The sequence below is a fragment of the Cebidichthys violaceus genome, unplaced genomic scaffold (assembly GCF_023349555.1).
Source record: "Cebidichthys violaceus isolate CVI_PGR_0920_01 unplaced genomic scaffold, fCebVio1.0.p SCAF_12, whole genome shotgun sequence".
Taxonomy (NCBI): Eukaryota; Metazoa; Chordata; class Actinopteri; order Perciformes; family Stichaeidae; genus Cebidichthys; species Cebidichthys violaceus.
The window spans coordinates 9,025,100-9,042,378 of record NW_027176285.1 but is presented as its reverse complement, the minus strand read 5'-3'; the positions used below and the strand labels follow the sequence as shown (position 1 = coordinate 9,042,378).

The 17,279-nt window shown below is 44.3% G+C and overlaps 2 protein-coding genes across 3 annotated transcripts; one reads left to right on the top strand and one right to left on the bottom strand.

Annotated features, from left to right (window-relative positions):
- Window positions 1–1,551: 1,551 nt before the first annotated feature.
- On the top strand, window positions 1,552–11,579 carry LOC137869080 (uncharacterized bromodomain-containing protein 10). Its single transcript, XM_068706215.1, has 10 exons — window positions 1,552–2,014; window positions 2,554–3,286; window positions 3,392–3,592; window positions 3,670–5,264; window positions 5,433–5,494; window positions 5,679–5,768; window positions 5,912–6,027; window positions 6,286–6,506; window positions 6,698–8,707; window positions 8,893–11,579. Exons 2-10 carry the CDS (start codon window positions 2,565–2,567, stop codon window positions 10,857–10,859), a joined length of 6,984 nt encoding a protein of 2,327 aa, XP_068562316.1. The 5' UTR covers window positions 1,552–2,014; window positions 2,554–2,564; the 3' UTR covers window positions 10,860–11,579.
- An 89-nt stretch (window positions 11,580–11,668) lies between these two features.
- On the bottom strand, window positions 11,669–14,426 carry mlana (melan-A). Of its 2 annotated transcripts, none has more exons than XM_068705533.1 (5): window positions 14,329–14,426; window positions 13,362–13,454; window positions 13,094–13,190; window positions 12,675–12,785; window positions 11,669–11,924 (listed from the first exon to the last, which is right to left on the bottom strand). In XM_068705533.1, exons 2-5 carry the CDS (start codon window positions 13,448–13,450, stop codon window positions 11,856–11,858), a joined length of 366 nt encoding a protein of 121 aa, XP_068561634.1. In that variant the 5' UTR covers window positions 13,451–13,454; window positions 14,329–14,426; the 3' UTR covers window positions 11,669–11,855. The 2 variants fall into 2 exon arrangements, with proteins under 2 accessions (XP_068561634.1, XP_068561635.1); XM_068705534.1 differs by having other exon boundaries at window positions 12,675–12,782.
- Between the last annotated feature and the right edge of the window lie 2,853 nt (window positions 14,427–17,279).

Here is a 17,279-nt window from a genome sequence, read left to right as displayed (position 1 = left end):
AAAGAGACAAATAAGCAACAGTTGAATACACATAGAAGAAATCACCAGACTTTGGTAACAGAAACTGGAAACTTAGCATAAAAATGTGTGCAGATTTAAATAGAAACAGCCCCCGTCTCCGTTAAAGAAGTTGTTATTGAAAGAAAGAAGAAAAATGTTAATATAACAGGTGACCCCAAACTATGGTTGAATTAATTTCATTGCCTTATGTAAAACTAAATCTTTCATTGTAGGAATATTAGTCTTAATTACTGAAATGCAGTGTCTCAGTTGAGCATTTTTTCATGTCATATAATATTGTTACTATGATGATATGATGAATTATAATACACTAATCAAAAGACCAATAAAATTCCAATTAGCAATTTTTTTATAAACTGCCTCATAAATCTGGCTTTCCCAAATTATATAGAAGCCTAGAACTAAGCCACTGTAAGTGTCCCCCTAGAGCCCAGTATCATGGGCAGTATTTATGCACACTACTGCAATGCACATGAGCGAAAAGAAGTCCTATATTGGACTGAAAACCCCTTGCCTGACTATACCTCCAAGCTGAGCTAAAATCAATGTAAAGCACATGCCTCTCGTGGCATAACTGCTTAATTAACAACTGTCCCAGCTGGAGACCTCCTTGAGGGGGCCACCGGCAAACGTTCTTTCAGAATTATATAGGCCTACATCTGCACGCTTTCCCGATGCTGTGTTTTCTGCATTTTGCTTATGTGGCTTAAAAAAAGACATTGCATTTATATGAAAACAATATGGGGTGGTATATATGTACAGGAACGTTGTTATAAAAGACCAGTCTGGTGATTATCAACTCTAATCCCCCGCCTCAACTTTCAGCAGTGGAGGTCTACATACAGCGGCCAAAACAAAAACTGAGGTGCATTTGCCCTGGTTGAGGTCTGTCAGGTAGTCAATATTTCCAAGCAGTGTAGAAATTCTGCCTCCAGCGATACGATTTACACACAGTATAGTCCAGAAATAGCCACGACATGAATAAGCATGTGATGGAGCTTTTTCGAGTCGGTTAAAAAACAACCTGTAGCCAAGATCTACCTGAGAGACTAAACAAGGGGCAAATAAAACCCCGTCTTCATCATCTGTATGTTGTACATTAACGACTAGCGACATCTAGCGGTTAAAAGTTAGTATTGTGTATGTGGAGGAGACTCTCTTCTGCAACTAATTGAATGGTGCTGTAAGTTATCAATAACAGTTTACAATCTTATGCTGCTGACTCGTTGTGCACAGTGGGTTTTGTCGATAATGTGCAATTGTTTCAATGTTTTCGAATGAGAGCTGTCTCGAGAGGCTCCTCTTTCAGTGATAACGGGTCGGGTGACACAATCACAATAAGCTTAAGAATTCAGTGTAAAGGTATACAAGTGAATATGTGTCAGCAATAGACCAAAAAAAACAAAATAACAATTTAGTGTGACACGCGACCAGCTCGCTACGTCAAGCTGCGCACATTTGCATCGGGCGCACGCAGGGTGGAAGTGAAGTGAACGGTAGAGTAACGGTTGTCTACAAGCCAGGCAGTAGTAGTCGTCGGTTCCTAGCTTCTTGTAAAGCCTACATGGGTTCAGAAGATATCCGACACATGGCGCAAATTTGCCTCTAAAATTTACTAAAATGTGTTTGTCATAAAGTGACTGTCAACTTTGAAAACCTAGCTGGTTAGCCGGATGGCTAGTGAAAATGAACTGTTATGCATTTGTCGGAACAATCAGCTAGCTAGCGTTACTCCGGCTAATGCTCCTTTAGCTATCTTGCTGTCACTGACATCACTTCGTGCGCTGACGACATGAGAGGTCTGCATAACTTTTTATCTGCTCGACATTTAATTGCTCCAGTTTCTCCATTATGGACAGCGAACGCAGCAATTGCAGGCCCCAGGTTGGAGACAATAGCAAGCTAACCTAGCTAGCGAGCCGCCGTGGCTGCTAAGCTTGCTAAAAGCTGTCTTTGCCTGGTGCGTGTCTGGAGCTGCACTGAAAACGTCGAGGTATGTGTTTTAACTTGCCCTGCCTCTAGTCACTTGTGGTCTTTATTTGCACGTGACAGGAGACGGGACGTGATAAGGCAGTGAGCTGCAGATCTCTCCATGAGGAAGCAGAACAAAGTTTGTTTACTTATTGTTGTTTTAACTACCGTTAGCTAGCTCGCTAATAGCTTTAAAGCTAGCTAGCCATTGATCCAGGGACAATTACAAGTTTGCAAAGATCAGGCAGGTAGAGAAAAAGAGTTTAACTGCTAGTCATTTGGACACAATCACATTATTATAAAAATGTTCAGATTATCATGTGGATACAATAAGGTGAGCACCTGCCATGTCAGGAATTGTAATGTCAACAAACTTTGGTATGTTAGGTATGAACGCATCATCTCCCTGCTGTCACATCTTGAGGACCTCGCAATAGAAATGCTCATTAAGCTCTGTTTATTTGTCTTGGTTTAGATTTTTCCCTTGCATTAAAACTCTTGCATGCTGTTGTTTGCAGCATCAATGTTCACCATAGATGTGACCCTTGTTACCCACTTCAGGTGCCTGGAGCATGGATCAGTTGGATGTGACAGACCAAATCACTACAGCTTGTAGCCAACCATTGTTCTGCAACCAACATCTGAATGTGACTGACCAAGACTTTGCACCCCAGCAGCACAACTCCAACATAATGTCTTCACAATCCAAATGGGTGAACAGCGGCACTGAAGACACTGACCTGATCATAACGGAGGATGGGCTCAGTAATGGCACCTGTGAGGTTGAGACTATGGTAGCGTTGTACTGTCCTGGCGACAGTGGCGATGTCACTGCTGAGGGTGACCGGCTTGCACTTAGCAATGATGGCATGACTGAGTTTTCTAACAGTGACCTCTCTCTGCCCGAGGTGTGCATTTCCACCAACAGCAATAGTTTCGAGGAGGATATGAACTATGAGGTCCAACAAGCGTACAGGATATTCACAGGCTTTCTCTCGGACAAGCACAAAGGGATCACCGGTCCGTTCCTCCATCCCATCGGCCACCAGGAGGCCCAGCACGGTATTGGAGGGGTCCGCGGCTGGGGTCAGGCACAGCTCAGGCAGTCGATGTGCTTCCGGAGGATGGAGGAGAAGTTCATCAACCGAGAGTATGAGACCATAACAGAGTTTGTTGCAGACTTCCGGCTGATGTTGGAGAACTGTTATCGCTACCGTGGTGTGGACCACTGGATCTCCAAACAGGCTCAAAAGCTGGAAATCATGCTGGAACAGAAGATTACATTGCTATCCAGGTAAGCAACATGTAAATGTATTGTTTTTCATTAATGAGAGATGTTCAGTAGCATACCATAATCTCACAATGACGCGATTTTTTTCTGCGTCTGTCAAAACTCCAGGACACTACGAGAGAAGACGACTTTGACGGTTACGTCTAAAGGACGTTTCGGTGCAGAGGAGGAGCGGAGTTCAGGGGGCACCTCGACGAGGAGGAGGCTGGCCCCTCGTAGCCTGGCTACCATCACTGTCGGGGGCCATGAGTCTGTCATGGTTCAGGCCCTACGGCTGGAAGAACAACAGAGGGCCAAGGAGGAGAAGAGGTGAGTGAATAATTGAGAGAGATTTAAAAATTGCTGTCGTGAACCCGCTAAGAATGTCTTTTTTTCTGACTTTTTAGGCAACGTGAGCTTGAGAAGAAAGAAGCAGAGGAAATGTCAGCCAAAGAGGTGGAAGAGTGGGAGCAGACTTTGCTGACACAGGCTTCCCCTCACACCGTGGACACACTTTGGGAACTCCCTGCTATAGGGCACTTCCTCTGTCTTGCTCAGACTGCACTTAACCTCCCTGAGATTGTATTTTTCGATGTTGAGCGTTGTTTGCTGATGCCCCGCTGCAACCTCCTCCTGTCCAAAATCATGTCTTCCCTGCTATCCCCACCCCAGCGGAGGGCCACTCTGCACCGCCGCCCCGTCCTACCTTACCGCCGCTGGGAGTCAGAACTCAGGCAGCGGGTCATGGGCTGGTATCGAGCTGTCGGTGCCTCCCACGATCAGCCGGCTCGGGCTGAGCAGCTGGGACTCTCCCACCAGTTTTTCCGCACTCTCGGGGAGGTGAGTCCTTTGGAGGAGAAGCCCTTTCACTCGCTGCCCTTCTACCAGCGAGTGTGGCTTCTGAAGGGGCTGTGTGATCATGTGTATGAGACACAGAAATATGTGCAGGAGGCCCTCCTAGCCCAGCCCATCCATGAATGTAGGGAGTCTATTTTGGGCTATGACGGCAAGGAGAATTGCTATATACATTTCCCACATTTCTGCGGGGCAGACCTGAGAATCTACTGCCAGAGCCCCGGCACACCCCCAGTTTTCCCTTTCCCTTCCGTATGGGTCAAACGAGCCGATATAGAGCCAGGGAGCGAGGCTGAGGAGTCGGATGGAATGAAGGAGGAAGGGGTTACAAGTGACAGAGGGTGTTATGGAGGCTCAGTGGACACAGGAGAGTCTAATGAGACACTTGGGGGTTTCAAAGGGGGAAAAAGGGAAGTAGAGGAAGATAAAAAAATGTTTGAATCGTGGTCACCGAAGAAGGAGGAGGGGTCTGAATCAGGGTCCTCTGATGGAGACTCCTGTGAAGACTCCAAATTGGACTTAGAAATTCACACTAACTCCTTTTCACACGCTAGTCCGATTGGAGGAAGTGATGTGGAAATGAGTTTGAAAGAAGAGACGGTGGAGTTGGGGCGTCCATCCAAGCGACTCGCATTGAAACGGGAGCGGGGCTTCTCATTGAGCTCAATGCGCACCATTAAAGCAGAGACACAGGAGCCCTGTCTGAGCGTAGGGGAGCACAGCTACACGGGCAGATCACCTGCTCGCTTAGTGAACCTGGCCTCTCCAAATAAACCAGACAAAATGGAGGGAGGAAGTCCCGGTCAACAATACCAAAGGTCTCCCTGTTTGGATCGTTGCAAAAGCAGTAATGTTAAACCTGAGGAGCAGGACTGCTGCTGTGGTGCGTCAGGGAAAGTAACACAGTTGTCTTCTGAGAGTTCTCAGAATTCGAGCGAAGAGAGGGTGAATGACAAAATCTGGACCAAAAAAAAAAAGCGGAAGAAAAAGCGAGAGGAGGAACAACTGCCGAGCGTGAAAGGAAAACGCAATCAACTGCAGCATGTCGACGGGATGAGGCCGTCCTCGGTTGAGACGACCACATCTGCTGTGCAGAGAGTTTCCAGAACCATCAAAAGAAAAGACAAGAAGAAAAAACATAAAACAGGTGAGAAAGAGCTCAGTGTTGACCAATGGTTTCTTTTGGTCTTGCATCAAACTAATTTGTAAGTGAGCAATCAAAGTCACAATGCCATATGGGACATTTTTCATAAATTGCTTAAATATGTTTTTCAATATGTTGGTTCAGTGATTATAACTGTTCTCTTGTTGACAGGAAAAAAGCTTGAATCTTTAAAGAAAATTAAAGATGAACCTCCAGTTGAGCCATCATTTAAGGTAGTCCCACTCATGCTGAAATATACACACTTATTTATTTAGCAGTTGTATTAATTGAGTAATCATTAAAAAAACTGGCTGAAAAAAGGCAGTTTTCCTTTAAGCCTCTACATTCTTCTCCCCCTCTTTTTTACTCTTTCTTTTTTCAGAATGACTTACTCTGTTTGTGCTTTCTCCTCTGTAGTTGGTGTGCACCAGTCTTGAGGACTTGCGAGAGCTGATCAGTAAGACAGAAGACGAGCTCGATGACCTGGAGAGCATCAAGAAGAGATTGGTAGGTGGCAATCCTAGTTCTGCCAAGAGGATTTACTCACATGCCCCCAAGAGCCTTCTTTATTTGGTGGAGTATACAATGTTGTCACGCATTTTAATGTTGGTGACTTGACTAAGGTTTCCTTTGCATGTTTAAATCGACAGGGTCGGTGGTATTATAGGAGAGAAGCAGTGAAAGACCTCCACAGCACTCTAATCAGACTACTGAATGAGCTTTCGCCCTGGGAACCCAAACTTGTTAAGGCCTACCAAAGGAACCGGTACAGCTCATTTGACATTTAAACAATGACTGGATCCAACCATCATGATTTGTTTTTAAATAACATTTTATTTTCCATGTTATTATCAGGACATAGACTTATTTTTGTCTGATGATAATTCTCAGTCTTATGCAGTTTGAGCTCAGCTGACTAGCACAACGCATATGACTGACCGCATTTTTGATTAAATAGCTTTTTGCGTCATAAAATTTCTGCTGGACTGGAGACAAATCTCTTCTTCTCTTGCTTCTACATCAGGCTTCGTTTGAAGAAGGAATTTGAGGATTTCAAGAAGCATCCCGACTACAATAACTTTGTGCGTGAGGAGAGCGTTTCGTCGTCGTCATCCTCTGATGATGATGATGACGATGATGAAGAGGGGGGTTTGGGAAAGGAGGTGTGTTCATTCTCGGATCATTACGGGCGATCAGAAGAGGAGGACCTGGAACATATGGTTCCCAGAGGTCTTTGGAGTGGAGGTAAAGTCATTCACTTTAAATCCAGTATTTGAATTTTGGTTGCTGTATTGTAGCGATAAAAAAATGTGTTTTGCTGGTAACACAGCTTGTTTAACGGTCCTAGAGGAATGGAAATCAATGTCACTACCTGTCTGTTGACATTGTTTAGATGGCTAATTGATCCCTAACGGACTTCTCTATCGTGTTCTCAGGAAACACCAGGGAGTTTGTGGCTGAGTCTGCTGGAGAAAGAACGGTGAACTACAAACCTCCAAACCACATAAAACAACCTCTGGTCAGCCCAGAGAAACACGTCAGTCTGCTGCAAACAAATCCGACTGGCAGCAGTAACATTACGTCGACCCCTGACTCTGGGCCACAATCTAGATCTGAAGTGAGACGATCACATCAATCCAGGGATTCTGACTCGGCACGAGCAGCAAGGGTGACAGCCCTGGCGGCTTCACCGTCACCCAGAACCCCCATCCTCCATCCCACCACTGGACTACCTAAGGGCTACACGCCCATCCCCACCCTACTAGCTAAGAGCGTGGGAAACAAAGTGACCTTAATGAAACGGCCTGCTGATTTTACAGGGATCAACATCATAGATGGACAGCGCAAAGGGTCTTTGGTCTCCCTGCCTACCTCTACAGTGACTACTACAAAACTCTCAAAAGCACAAAGCTCTCCATCAAGTTCCCAGCAGAACTCGCAACAAACGCAGGCACAAGGACGACAGCCAGGGATGGCTTCAGGGACGGCAGCTCTTCCTAAATCACCACAGACAAAAACTACCCAGACTGTGACAAAAAGTCCTGTCCAAGTGGTGTACAAAGTACCCGAGGGGCTGGGTCACCTTGTAAGGAAAGACGGCAGCAGCCCGGTCAAGATTTCAGTTCATCCGGTCGTGGACCAGAACACCGGGGAGAAGATTAGGCAGCAATTGGTGATTCTGCCTTCTAACTTTCTCATTCACAAAACTGAAGAAGAGGTGCCTTCTTCATATCAACAGTCTAAGGTCACCCTGGCCCCAGTTCCTAAAGTGGCCAGCCCCTTCAGTATGTCCACCAATGTGCCTGGGTTCACTATTTCTGAAAACAGAATCCCTGTTCAGCAAGTGGCCCCGCTAAAAGATGCCCGGACGGCGAGGACACCCTCTCCTTCTGTTTCACCTCGTCTGCAACAGGGGGCCCTAAACACAGCAGCGCTCAAGGGGGCACCAGCCTGTAGCCCCCGAGCTAGCACACCCCAAGGTGTCCCCCCCTCACCCATCACAACTCGTTCAGGTGCTGTTTCTACTGAGCTTATCAAATCCACAGACCCTAAACAGGAGCTTAAGACTGTGTGTATCCGTGACTCGCAGTCCATCCTGGTAACAACTAGAGGAGGCAACACGGCCATCGTTAAGGTCCAGACATCCTCGGACCTGAATGCTCTTGGTTCTTTGCCCACCAGTCCAGTTATCACCATCTCACCTCAGCTGAAAGCCTTTCTCGTCTCCAAGACGTCACAGACTCTCTCTCCTTCCGCTCCCTCTCAGACTTCCCCTGGCACGTTCCCAGCAGTGACGAGTATCTCGGTGGCCCAGCCTCAGAAGCAGGTTCCTTCACTATTAAAGTCCCCTTCCAGTCTCACAACTCCCATGCTCGCTGCAGTCACTGGTAGCGTTTCTGTTACAAGCCCAGGAAGCCAGACTACAAGTCGAGGCTCCAACCCTGCAGCTGTTTCTACAGTTGCAACAAAGATTGGCCAGCTAGCGCAGACTCCTGCTGCTGGTTCTCATTTTCAAGCTTCATTAGTAAAAAACACTGTTGTCGTCCCATCACTGAGCAATTCTGGTGTTCCCCAAGTTCTGAAACAAACAGAGTTCATCAGCAAGACTGGTGTGAAGCGGGCAAGTACAGACGAGAGATCCCAAGTCACTAAATTCATCCTCGTTACTCCTTCTTCTTCCTCCACCTCAAATGTAGCCTTATCAAAAGGTACGCCCCCTTACGCAAAATCACTTCCTACTTCAAGAGTCATGTTTATCAGCCAGCCAGCAGCAACAACATCATCCACCACCACCACCTCTGTGGGAAGCACTCCAAAACAGGCAATAGCAACAGGGCTGACTACTTCATTATCTAGTCCGACTCTGAAGATGGGATTAAGCTCAGGCCAACCTGTCGTCAGCTCAGAAGCATTGTCTAAGGTCAAGAACATCACTCTGCCCTCAGGTGGGTTTGTTTGATGTAATGTTTTTACGGTATTCTCATCATGTCTGCCGTCTGTTTGTCTGTACATTTTGCAGCAATGGGACATGAATGTTGAATTCATAATGTAGTTGGATGAATGTGAAGCTATTCCGCCCTAGTATCGACGTTGAGCTATTGAATGAAACATATCTTATGTGTGTCTCCAGGTGTTCAAATCCAGCTGTCAGGGAAGAGAACAACCATTGGACAGATGATAGGTGCCCTGTCACGTTCTCCTCCCAAGAACACACCGGTGTCTGCCTCAGATACAGGCCGTCCGACAGCCACCACCACTGGGCTGACTCCTCTTATGAGTTCTGCCCAGCTTGCCTCCAACTCTTCCCTGATCACCAGCTGTCAGCTCAAGGGTATCCCTTCCTTCTCCATGATCTCCCAACCAGGCTCTTCCACATCCACATCTGCTGCTGCCATTCTGCCGGCAGGAAACGTGATCAAGAAGGACCTTTGTGCGCCTTCAAGTATACTGTTCAGCAACTCTCCTGCTCAGGTAACTACTAGTGGGCAGAGTAGCCTGGCCCAGACCTCCACACCCGCTCTTGTCCGTCATCCATCAAATATCCAAAGTGGCACTGGTGTGGAAACCACTTCCTTTTTATCACCCTCTCAACTAGCGCACAGTAAAACCCAAACATCCGTCTCTTCTGCAACAACCACCAATATCCCAATCACCACTTCTGCTACTGGCACAATCCAGCAGAGGATAGTCATCAACACCTCTACGCCTCTTGCTGCCGGCACACAGATCGTCCTTAACAATGCACGTTTTGTAGTCCCTCCCCAGGGTTTGGGTCCAGGCAGCCATGTCCTTATCATTTCTAGCCCCGCACCACAACAAGTGCCTAGTGCCAGTGCTACCAGCGCTGGTGCATCAGTACCTCCCCAAGGGGCGAGTCATGTCACTGTAGCCCCTCGAGCACCAGTTTTACCCCAATCCCCAGCCAGGATGCCCGGTGTGCCAGTAATAAGTTCTCCTTTTGTAGCATGCACACCTGCTGTTGGTCCATCATTGCTTGCAACCACTCCAAATGTCACGCCCGTCCGGCTAACGGGTACGCCGGGCGTGGGCTCAACGTGGTCACCCAGTAAAACAAATGTTGTGTCTGCTCTGCCTAGGCTGCCAGCTGCACAGGCTGGTAACTTTGTATCCCCACCTGTAGGTACACCCACTCTGGTCTCATCCCCGCCACGATTAGGCAGTGTGCCAGCCCTAGTTTCCCCAGCAGCAACCGGTGCCCCTGCTTTCAGCTCAGCCCTGACTACAATCAGGTTAGCTGCTGGTACACCCGCGCCAGCTGAATGTTCATCCACCATTTCGCCTGCAGTAGCACCGTTATCATCCTTGCCTGTTTTATGCAGCCCATTAGCTGTTGCCCTGCCCAGTCCCGTCATGCCACCCCTCTCCTCAACTGCAGCTCCCGTGTTAGCGGGCATGCCAGCTTTGCATTCTTCTGTTGTCCAGCAGGTGGTTTCAATGACAACCCCAGGCCCAGGCATACAGCCCCAGCAGACGGCAGTTGGAATAGCAGCCCCGTCCACCGCTCCATTGCGGGCTTCAGTGCACACGGGAACGCATCAAGACGGCACATCGGTCAGAAAATCGGTGCCTGCAGTCACGCAACCGGTGCTCGCTGGCACACGGACACAGGTATTGCCAACAGTGGCTGTCCCACCTATCGTAAGTGCAGCGTCTAGGATGCAGACGCTGCCCGTTGCTACAGTTCCACCAATCGGAAGCACTTTAAACACATTCGAAACAGCACCTGTGGTCACAGCGCCTTCATCCAGCAGCAGCGTAACCATCGCTTCAGCTCAACCAATCGCATCACTAAAGACAAATGACATGACCCACCCGCCCGCCGTTTCGACCAATCAAGCTCTTGGAAAGCACTGTCTGCAGACCTCATCCTTAGGTATGCATACCAATGTGGCATCCAAGCTACTCATTAGTTCTGACGGCGCTGTTCTGAACACGGTTCAGTGCCAGGTCAACCCAGTCACCTGCTCCAATCCGCTGGATGCACTAGTGGTTTCCCACAACAGTCCCACCGGAACATTACACGAACATGATTCCTCTTTGCAGCCTTCACAGGCCGACAGAAAGTGTACCAAGTAACAAAGACTGTGCCAGCTATGTGAGGACTCAGACCACTTTCAGCTGCTTAGTGTTGCCAGGGCTCATAACCATTGCTTGTAGTAATCCTGGGGTTAGTTTAAAAACGGCTTTCCAGCTGTAGTTTGACTAGTAACATTTAGGATGCAGTAGGTTATACCCTTTGGTTATATCTTCTTATAGGTAAACTGTATGCTCAATCAGACATACTGGAAATGTATACTGTGATGGTTTTCTCAAGTGACAACTGGTGAGGTTGCCCTCAGATGAATGTTATAGACTCTTTGATTTTTTTTTTACTTCGTGGCCAGTAATGACACTTTACAACAAAGGAGTAGAATTCAATGGTAGATAAAAGGAAGTTGATCTCAAATATTTTTTAAATACTTTTCAATGCCATTAAATACTGCTTCAAGAACTAGTAATTGGGATACTATTCATTGGTAGAACTTGCTCTACTTTGTCAGTTTGAACAATAGAACTGATTCTGTCATGTTGTCCTTTTTTCAACTAGTAACTGTTTTAAAACTACATTTTACTTTTTAGATCTATAAGTAAACTAATAACTGAATTTGTACTACATGTTTGAGCTCATAAAATGTTTTGAAGTCACATTTATTTATTTTTACCATATAGATTTTTCAGAAATGTTTACTAGGTACATTTTCATTGAACAAAATGTGGACATTACTGCATGGGAATAAACAATGCGACTGTCCCCAACCCGTGTTTGAGCTGCTTCCTTATGCACAGACTTTTTAAATCATTTTTTTTATTGTTAAATGAAACAACTTATAGTATATACATTGTGTTTTTGTTCATGTGAATAATTTTACGAAATGAGAGATAGAATAGTTTCATCTATTGGTATATTTAGCTATGAAATGCAAGGAACCATCACATTATCTATCATCAGACAACAGATGAAGTTAACAGTTTGTTCTCCAGTATTTTCCTTTCTTTTTCTTCAGACGTCTGTCCGTCTCCTTCAGAAGTCCTTTAGGGGGAATAGGGAGGAGGCAGCGGCCCTGAGGAAATCTTCTCATAGGCGGGAGGAGCATTAGGAACCTGGAGTAGAGTGCAACAAATACATCCAAATGAAAACAGCAGAAAATTCTGACAATTGATTTCCACACTCTGACAAGTTAATATATTTTCACTGAATCTCTATTATGTTTTATAAAGTACTGAATATTCAAATAGATGCTAATGTCATTACAAAAATATCTACACACAAATTGAGCATCATATCTGGAAACTTCCGGCGCTCTCTGGGTTTTAACAATCATGGTCTTTGTCTTGATGGACTCAGCAGGGCGTCCAGCGTGATTAAAATTCTCTGAGGGCTCTGGTAACTACTGCAGTATAAAAGGATAGGCATTGTTAATGGACATGGTGCTTTACAGTTTCCTCTCACATGTGAAGGTGCTGATCTGATCCTCCTCCCTCCAGTGTTCCAGCACACATGGACACACATACCTCCCTCAGGAATGAAACATTTTTAACTTTCCCCTAGTCTGGTGACACAATAATCTCCCTTTCAGGCATCCATTACATCAGCTTCACATACTGTTGTACTTAACAACCCTCTGTAAACAGACTACATATCTTAAGACTACCTCCTAGTTAATTGTTTATTGAAGGTGTACTAAAATGATAAGTACAGGTTAAATAGAGTGATAAATACTTCCTATGTGTCTGGCTATTGATTATTGTAATCAATCTTTTTCCTGACAAAGTAAAATAATTGATTTAGGAACAGGAAGATACAATGGAAGGCCAGTAAAGCGAGTCATGGGGTAGCTTTCTGTCCCTCACCGTAGGCCGGAAGCTGCCGAAGTCAGTTAGAGCCATCTTGTTATCTGCTGAAGGTCCTGCCTCTGAGAACTGGCCTCCCATGTGACTTGGTGACCCCGATCTAGGGCTCTGCTGGGGAGACAAAAACGTGAGGAATTTTGGGAAAACAGCAATAAATTAAGGTGATTTATTGGGGATAAATAGAGAAAATCTGATTGAACAGATATACAAAAGGGAACACTTGGTTACTTAAAAGAGTAAATCAGATAAAGGCACATGAATATGCCACATTATATGAATTAGCAAATGAAGAGTGGAAATCACTTTATAGCTTGTATGGAATTTTGCAGAATCAGCCAAAACCTGATTTTATTATAACAAAGATAAATCCTTACTTTAAGTATACAATGTCAAGGCTAAAGAAAGTCTGATGGTCTCACCCTGATTATTTTGTAGCCACTCCTCTTCTTAAAGTACCAGCAGCCCAGGATGAAGAGCCCTGCCAGGATTACCACCAGCAGAACTATGCCCACTGCCCTGTGGTTCAAAATTCACATTTTTACATAATCTTGGTATATCAGTTTTATAGTATTCAACACAATACAGCTATGTACAATACATTAATTTAAGGACCACCAGTGTACAAAAAGCTATGTGATATAATCAAGGTATCTAGCCCTGATTTCAAAATAAGATTGATCCACTTACTCCTCAGCTCTGACGTATCCCCCTCTGCTGCTAGCAAAATAAATGTTGAACTCTCCACGAGGCATCCCGTCTGTACGATTGCACCGCATCAAGCTGAAAGTCAACGGAAAATCACTTTAGAAACTGACCAAGTTCATTGTACAGTAGTAACACAGTGAACACTTTTATAACAAAATATTTTCCTTTAGTGCATCAAATCATTTTGGATGATGATTTGTTGCCTTTATATAACCCCTTTTGTTATCATGTAGATAAGGGAATTTTATGAAAATATATCATATATTCATTAATCATTATTATTGTGCATCATATCATATATTTATTATCGAAACATTAAAGGATTTTTTTAGCCTTAACCATTCTAGAAAAATATATATATATTATCTGCATGCTTTCTCCACCCCACTGCCCAGGCTGCAACGTCTTTAAGTTATGCAAAACATAAAGTCCGTCTTTTGTCGGTTACATTTTGTTCATCTATTCCTCATTGGCTTTTTTTGTTTGTTTGTGACACAGTAGTTTCTGCTGTCTGAATATGATTTTTCTGCGTTTGAACCTTCAGAGTTAAATTCGTCCTGCTTATCAAAATAAAATTGGATTGGCTACATCATGGATCACTGCCCTCACTACTCTGGCACATCGCGTGTCCTGTTGCACTCTCCTCCCGTCTCTGTCTCTCACCTTGTGTTGACTGAGGCTCTCTCTCCCAGTGCTAAGTGCTAGGCCTTAAGAGAAATATGTGAATATTTCGAGATTCTTTTTTGCAAATAACGAAAATGAGTAGCTATATTTATTTAATGTTAAGTATGAATTGATGCCAGGCAGTCTACTTCAGCACATCATCTTTTGTCCTGTCTGATCAGGTCATATTTATTAAAAGTAACGCTTTGCACAATACGACACCTTCTACAGTAGGCCAGGACAATATTTCTGCTAGAAAAACAAAACAATCAGACCATCATCTTACCAAATTGGATAATTAGATTGCAGAGAGTTCCTCCTCTGGTTGGTCCTTGTAGCTCTATGTTACTTCACTCCTCAAAGATCTTGACTCAGTATGTCGGAGAGCAGAGAGGGGCACAGAACCCTCATGACCGTCACGGGTTAGAGGCTCATGGCTAAATCCATTGAAGCAGAGTAATTACCGTGAAACCCCGCGGTCTTAAACGCAACATTATTATTCACTCGTGAAACTACAGGCGTCGGCTGCTGGCTTTTCATGTAAATGTGTGTGTGTGGTATTGGTATTCACAAATAAGATTTACAGTAAATCTGTAGGCCTTGTTCAACCCAGTCAATAATAAAAATGTGTGTGTGTGTGTGTGTGTGTGTGTGTGTGTGTGTGTGTGTGTGTGTGTGTGGGGGGGGGGGGGGGTAAAGTAATCCTAAATGCTTAATCCAATACCATAGTATGCTACAGGTGGCTTCTAAGTGTCAAGTTGATATGGAGTAAAAATGCTAGTTTCTCAACTGTGACTGGCACAAATAATGAAGTGTGCCACCCCCTTTCACAGGACGAAAAGGATCACTTTTATTTCCTCAGTAAACTGTATTGATGGAACATAGTGCAGGTCCTGAAGGCATCCTTTTTGGTTTCAGGTAGATTCAGTGTCTCATTCTGCCTTTTCTCCTTAATAATAATGTTCATCCTCTGACTCATGTTGAGCTTAATGTGTTTTGTATAAATCACCCTGTTGATCTTTGATAATAGTCTTTAGATAGAATAAATTTCAGAGTACAATACTTTTTTTAAAACTTTTTTACAGCAGCTCATTCTCAGTGACATGAAATTGTTCTGGTGACTTTTGTTTGCTCTCATCTTTCAAGCTGTGCCACACAAGAACGGTTGTGTTGTACACAATGCCACAGTTTTAAAAGGATAAGCTGGACAAGGAGGCACCCAGACTGGAGGATAGGAAAACGTTGCTTTAGACTGCAAAAAAAAAGTCAAATCACCAAGTTAAATTCCTTGTATATGCAAACATATATGACAAAAAAACGTTTCCAATTCGGAAAATATTTACATTTTTCTCCACAAGAGGGAGACCAAAACATGTCTATGAAATAGAGTCAGTATTGATTTGTCTCAAGCTGTAGCCTACATGTTGGCCTAAAATACTTTAAACTAGTGATTGTTACAGTTGAAACCAGAAGTTTACATACACTGTGCAAAAAGACACATAACACTTTTTTTCTCACTGTCTGAAGTTAAATCAGACTAAACCTCTCCTGTTTCAGGTCCGTTAGCATTACCAAAATTATTTAACTTTTGCTAAATGTCACAATAATGAGAAAGAGAATTTCTTAGAGAATTTTATATTACTTTCTTTGAGGTCAAAAGTTTACATACATTTCCTTAGTATTTAGTAGCATTGCCTTTGAACTGCATGACTTGGGTCAAACGTTTTGGGTATCCTTCCACAAGCTTCTTACAGTATTCTGCTGGAATTCTGGCCCATTCCTCCTGACAGAACTGGTGTAACTGAGTCAGGTTTGTTGGCCGCCTCGCTCGCACACGCCTTTTCAGATCTGCCCACAAATTTTCGATGGGATTCAGGTTAGGGCTTTGTGATGGCCACTCCAAGACATTGACTTTGTTGTCCTCAAGCCACTTTTTAACTATTTTGGCAGTATGCTTAGGGTCATTGTCCATTTGGAAGACCCATTTGCGCCCAAGTTTTAGCTCCCTGGCTAATGTCCTGAGACGTTGCCTTAATATTTCCAGGTAATGTTCTTTCTTCATGATGCCGTCTACTTTATGAAGAGCTCCAGTTCCTGCTGCAGCAAAACAGCCCCACAACATGATGCTGCCACATCCATGCTTCACAGTTGGGATGGTGTTTTCAGGTCTACAAGCTTCCCCCTTTTTCCTCCAAATGTAACGGTGGTCATTATGGCCAAACAGCTCCACTTTAGTTTCATCAGACCACAGGACATGTCTCCAGAAGTTAAGGTCTTTGTCTTGGTGTCTTTTTGCAAACTGTAATCTGGCTTTTTTATGTTTCTTTAGGAGTAATGGCTTCCTTCTTGCTGAGTAGCCTTTCAGCCCATGTCTGTGCAGGACTCGTTTTACTGTGGATAATGACACTTTCTTACCAGCTTCAGCCATCATCTTCACAAGGTCTTTAGCTTTTGTTCTGGGGTTGATCTGCACATGTCGGACCAAAACACGTTCATCTCTGGGACACAGAGCCCGTCTCCTTCCTGAGCGGTGTGATGGCTGGACATTCCCATGATGTTTATACTTGCGTATAATTGTTTGCACAGATGAACGTGGCACCTTCAAGCATCTGGAAATTGCACCCAAGGATGAACCAGAATTGTGGAGCTCCACGATTCTCTCCCTGATTTCTTGGCTGATTTCTTTTGACTTTCCCATGATTTCAAACAAGGAGGCAGAGTGTTTGAGGTGTGGCCTTAAAATACATCCCCAGGTGTGCCTTCAATTAACTCACATGTTGTCAGTTAACCTATCAGGAGCTTCAAAAGCCATGACATCATCATCTGGGCTTGCCCACGTTGTTTAAAGACATAGTACTCTTGGTGTATGTAAACTTTTGACCTCAAAGAAAGTAATATAAAATTCTCTCTGGTTTCAACTGTATCTATTTGCCTGCATGTTTCTACACCTCTACATCCCAGTTATTAAATGGCCCACAGTGAACTGAAAAAAAGAACAAACTAGGATATGGCTTGAGGGTTTTTCTAATAAATGACACTGTTTTAACACTAGAGCTCAACTCAATTTTGTGAACTCATCTCTGCCCTAACAGCTTGCCACAGAAACCAGCCCTTTAATATTTCTGCCTGTTCTGTTTGTTACATCTTAAAATTAGACTTAAAGATTTGCATCTTCTAGATTTTAATCATAATATTTTAAGGGGGCACTTTGATTGTTATCAGAAATACTAATGTAAG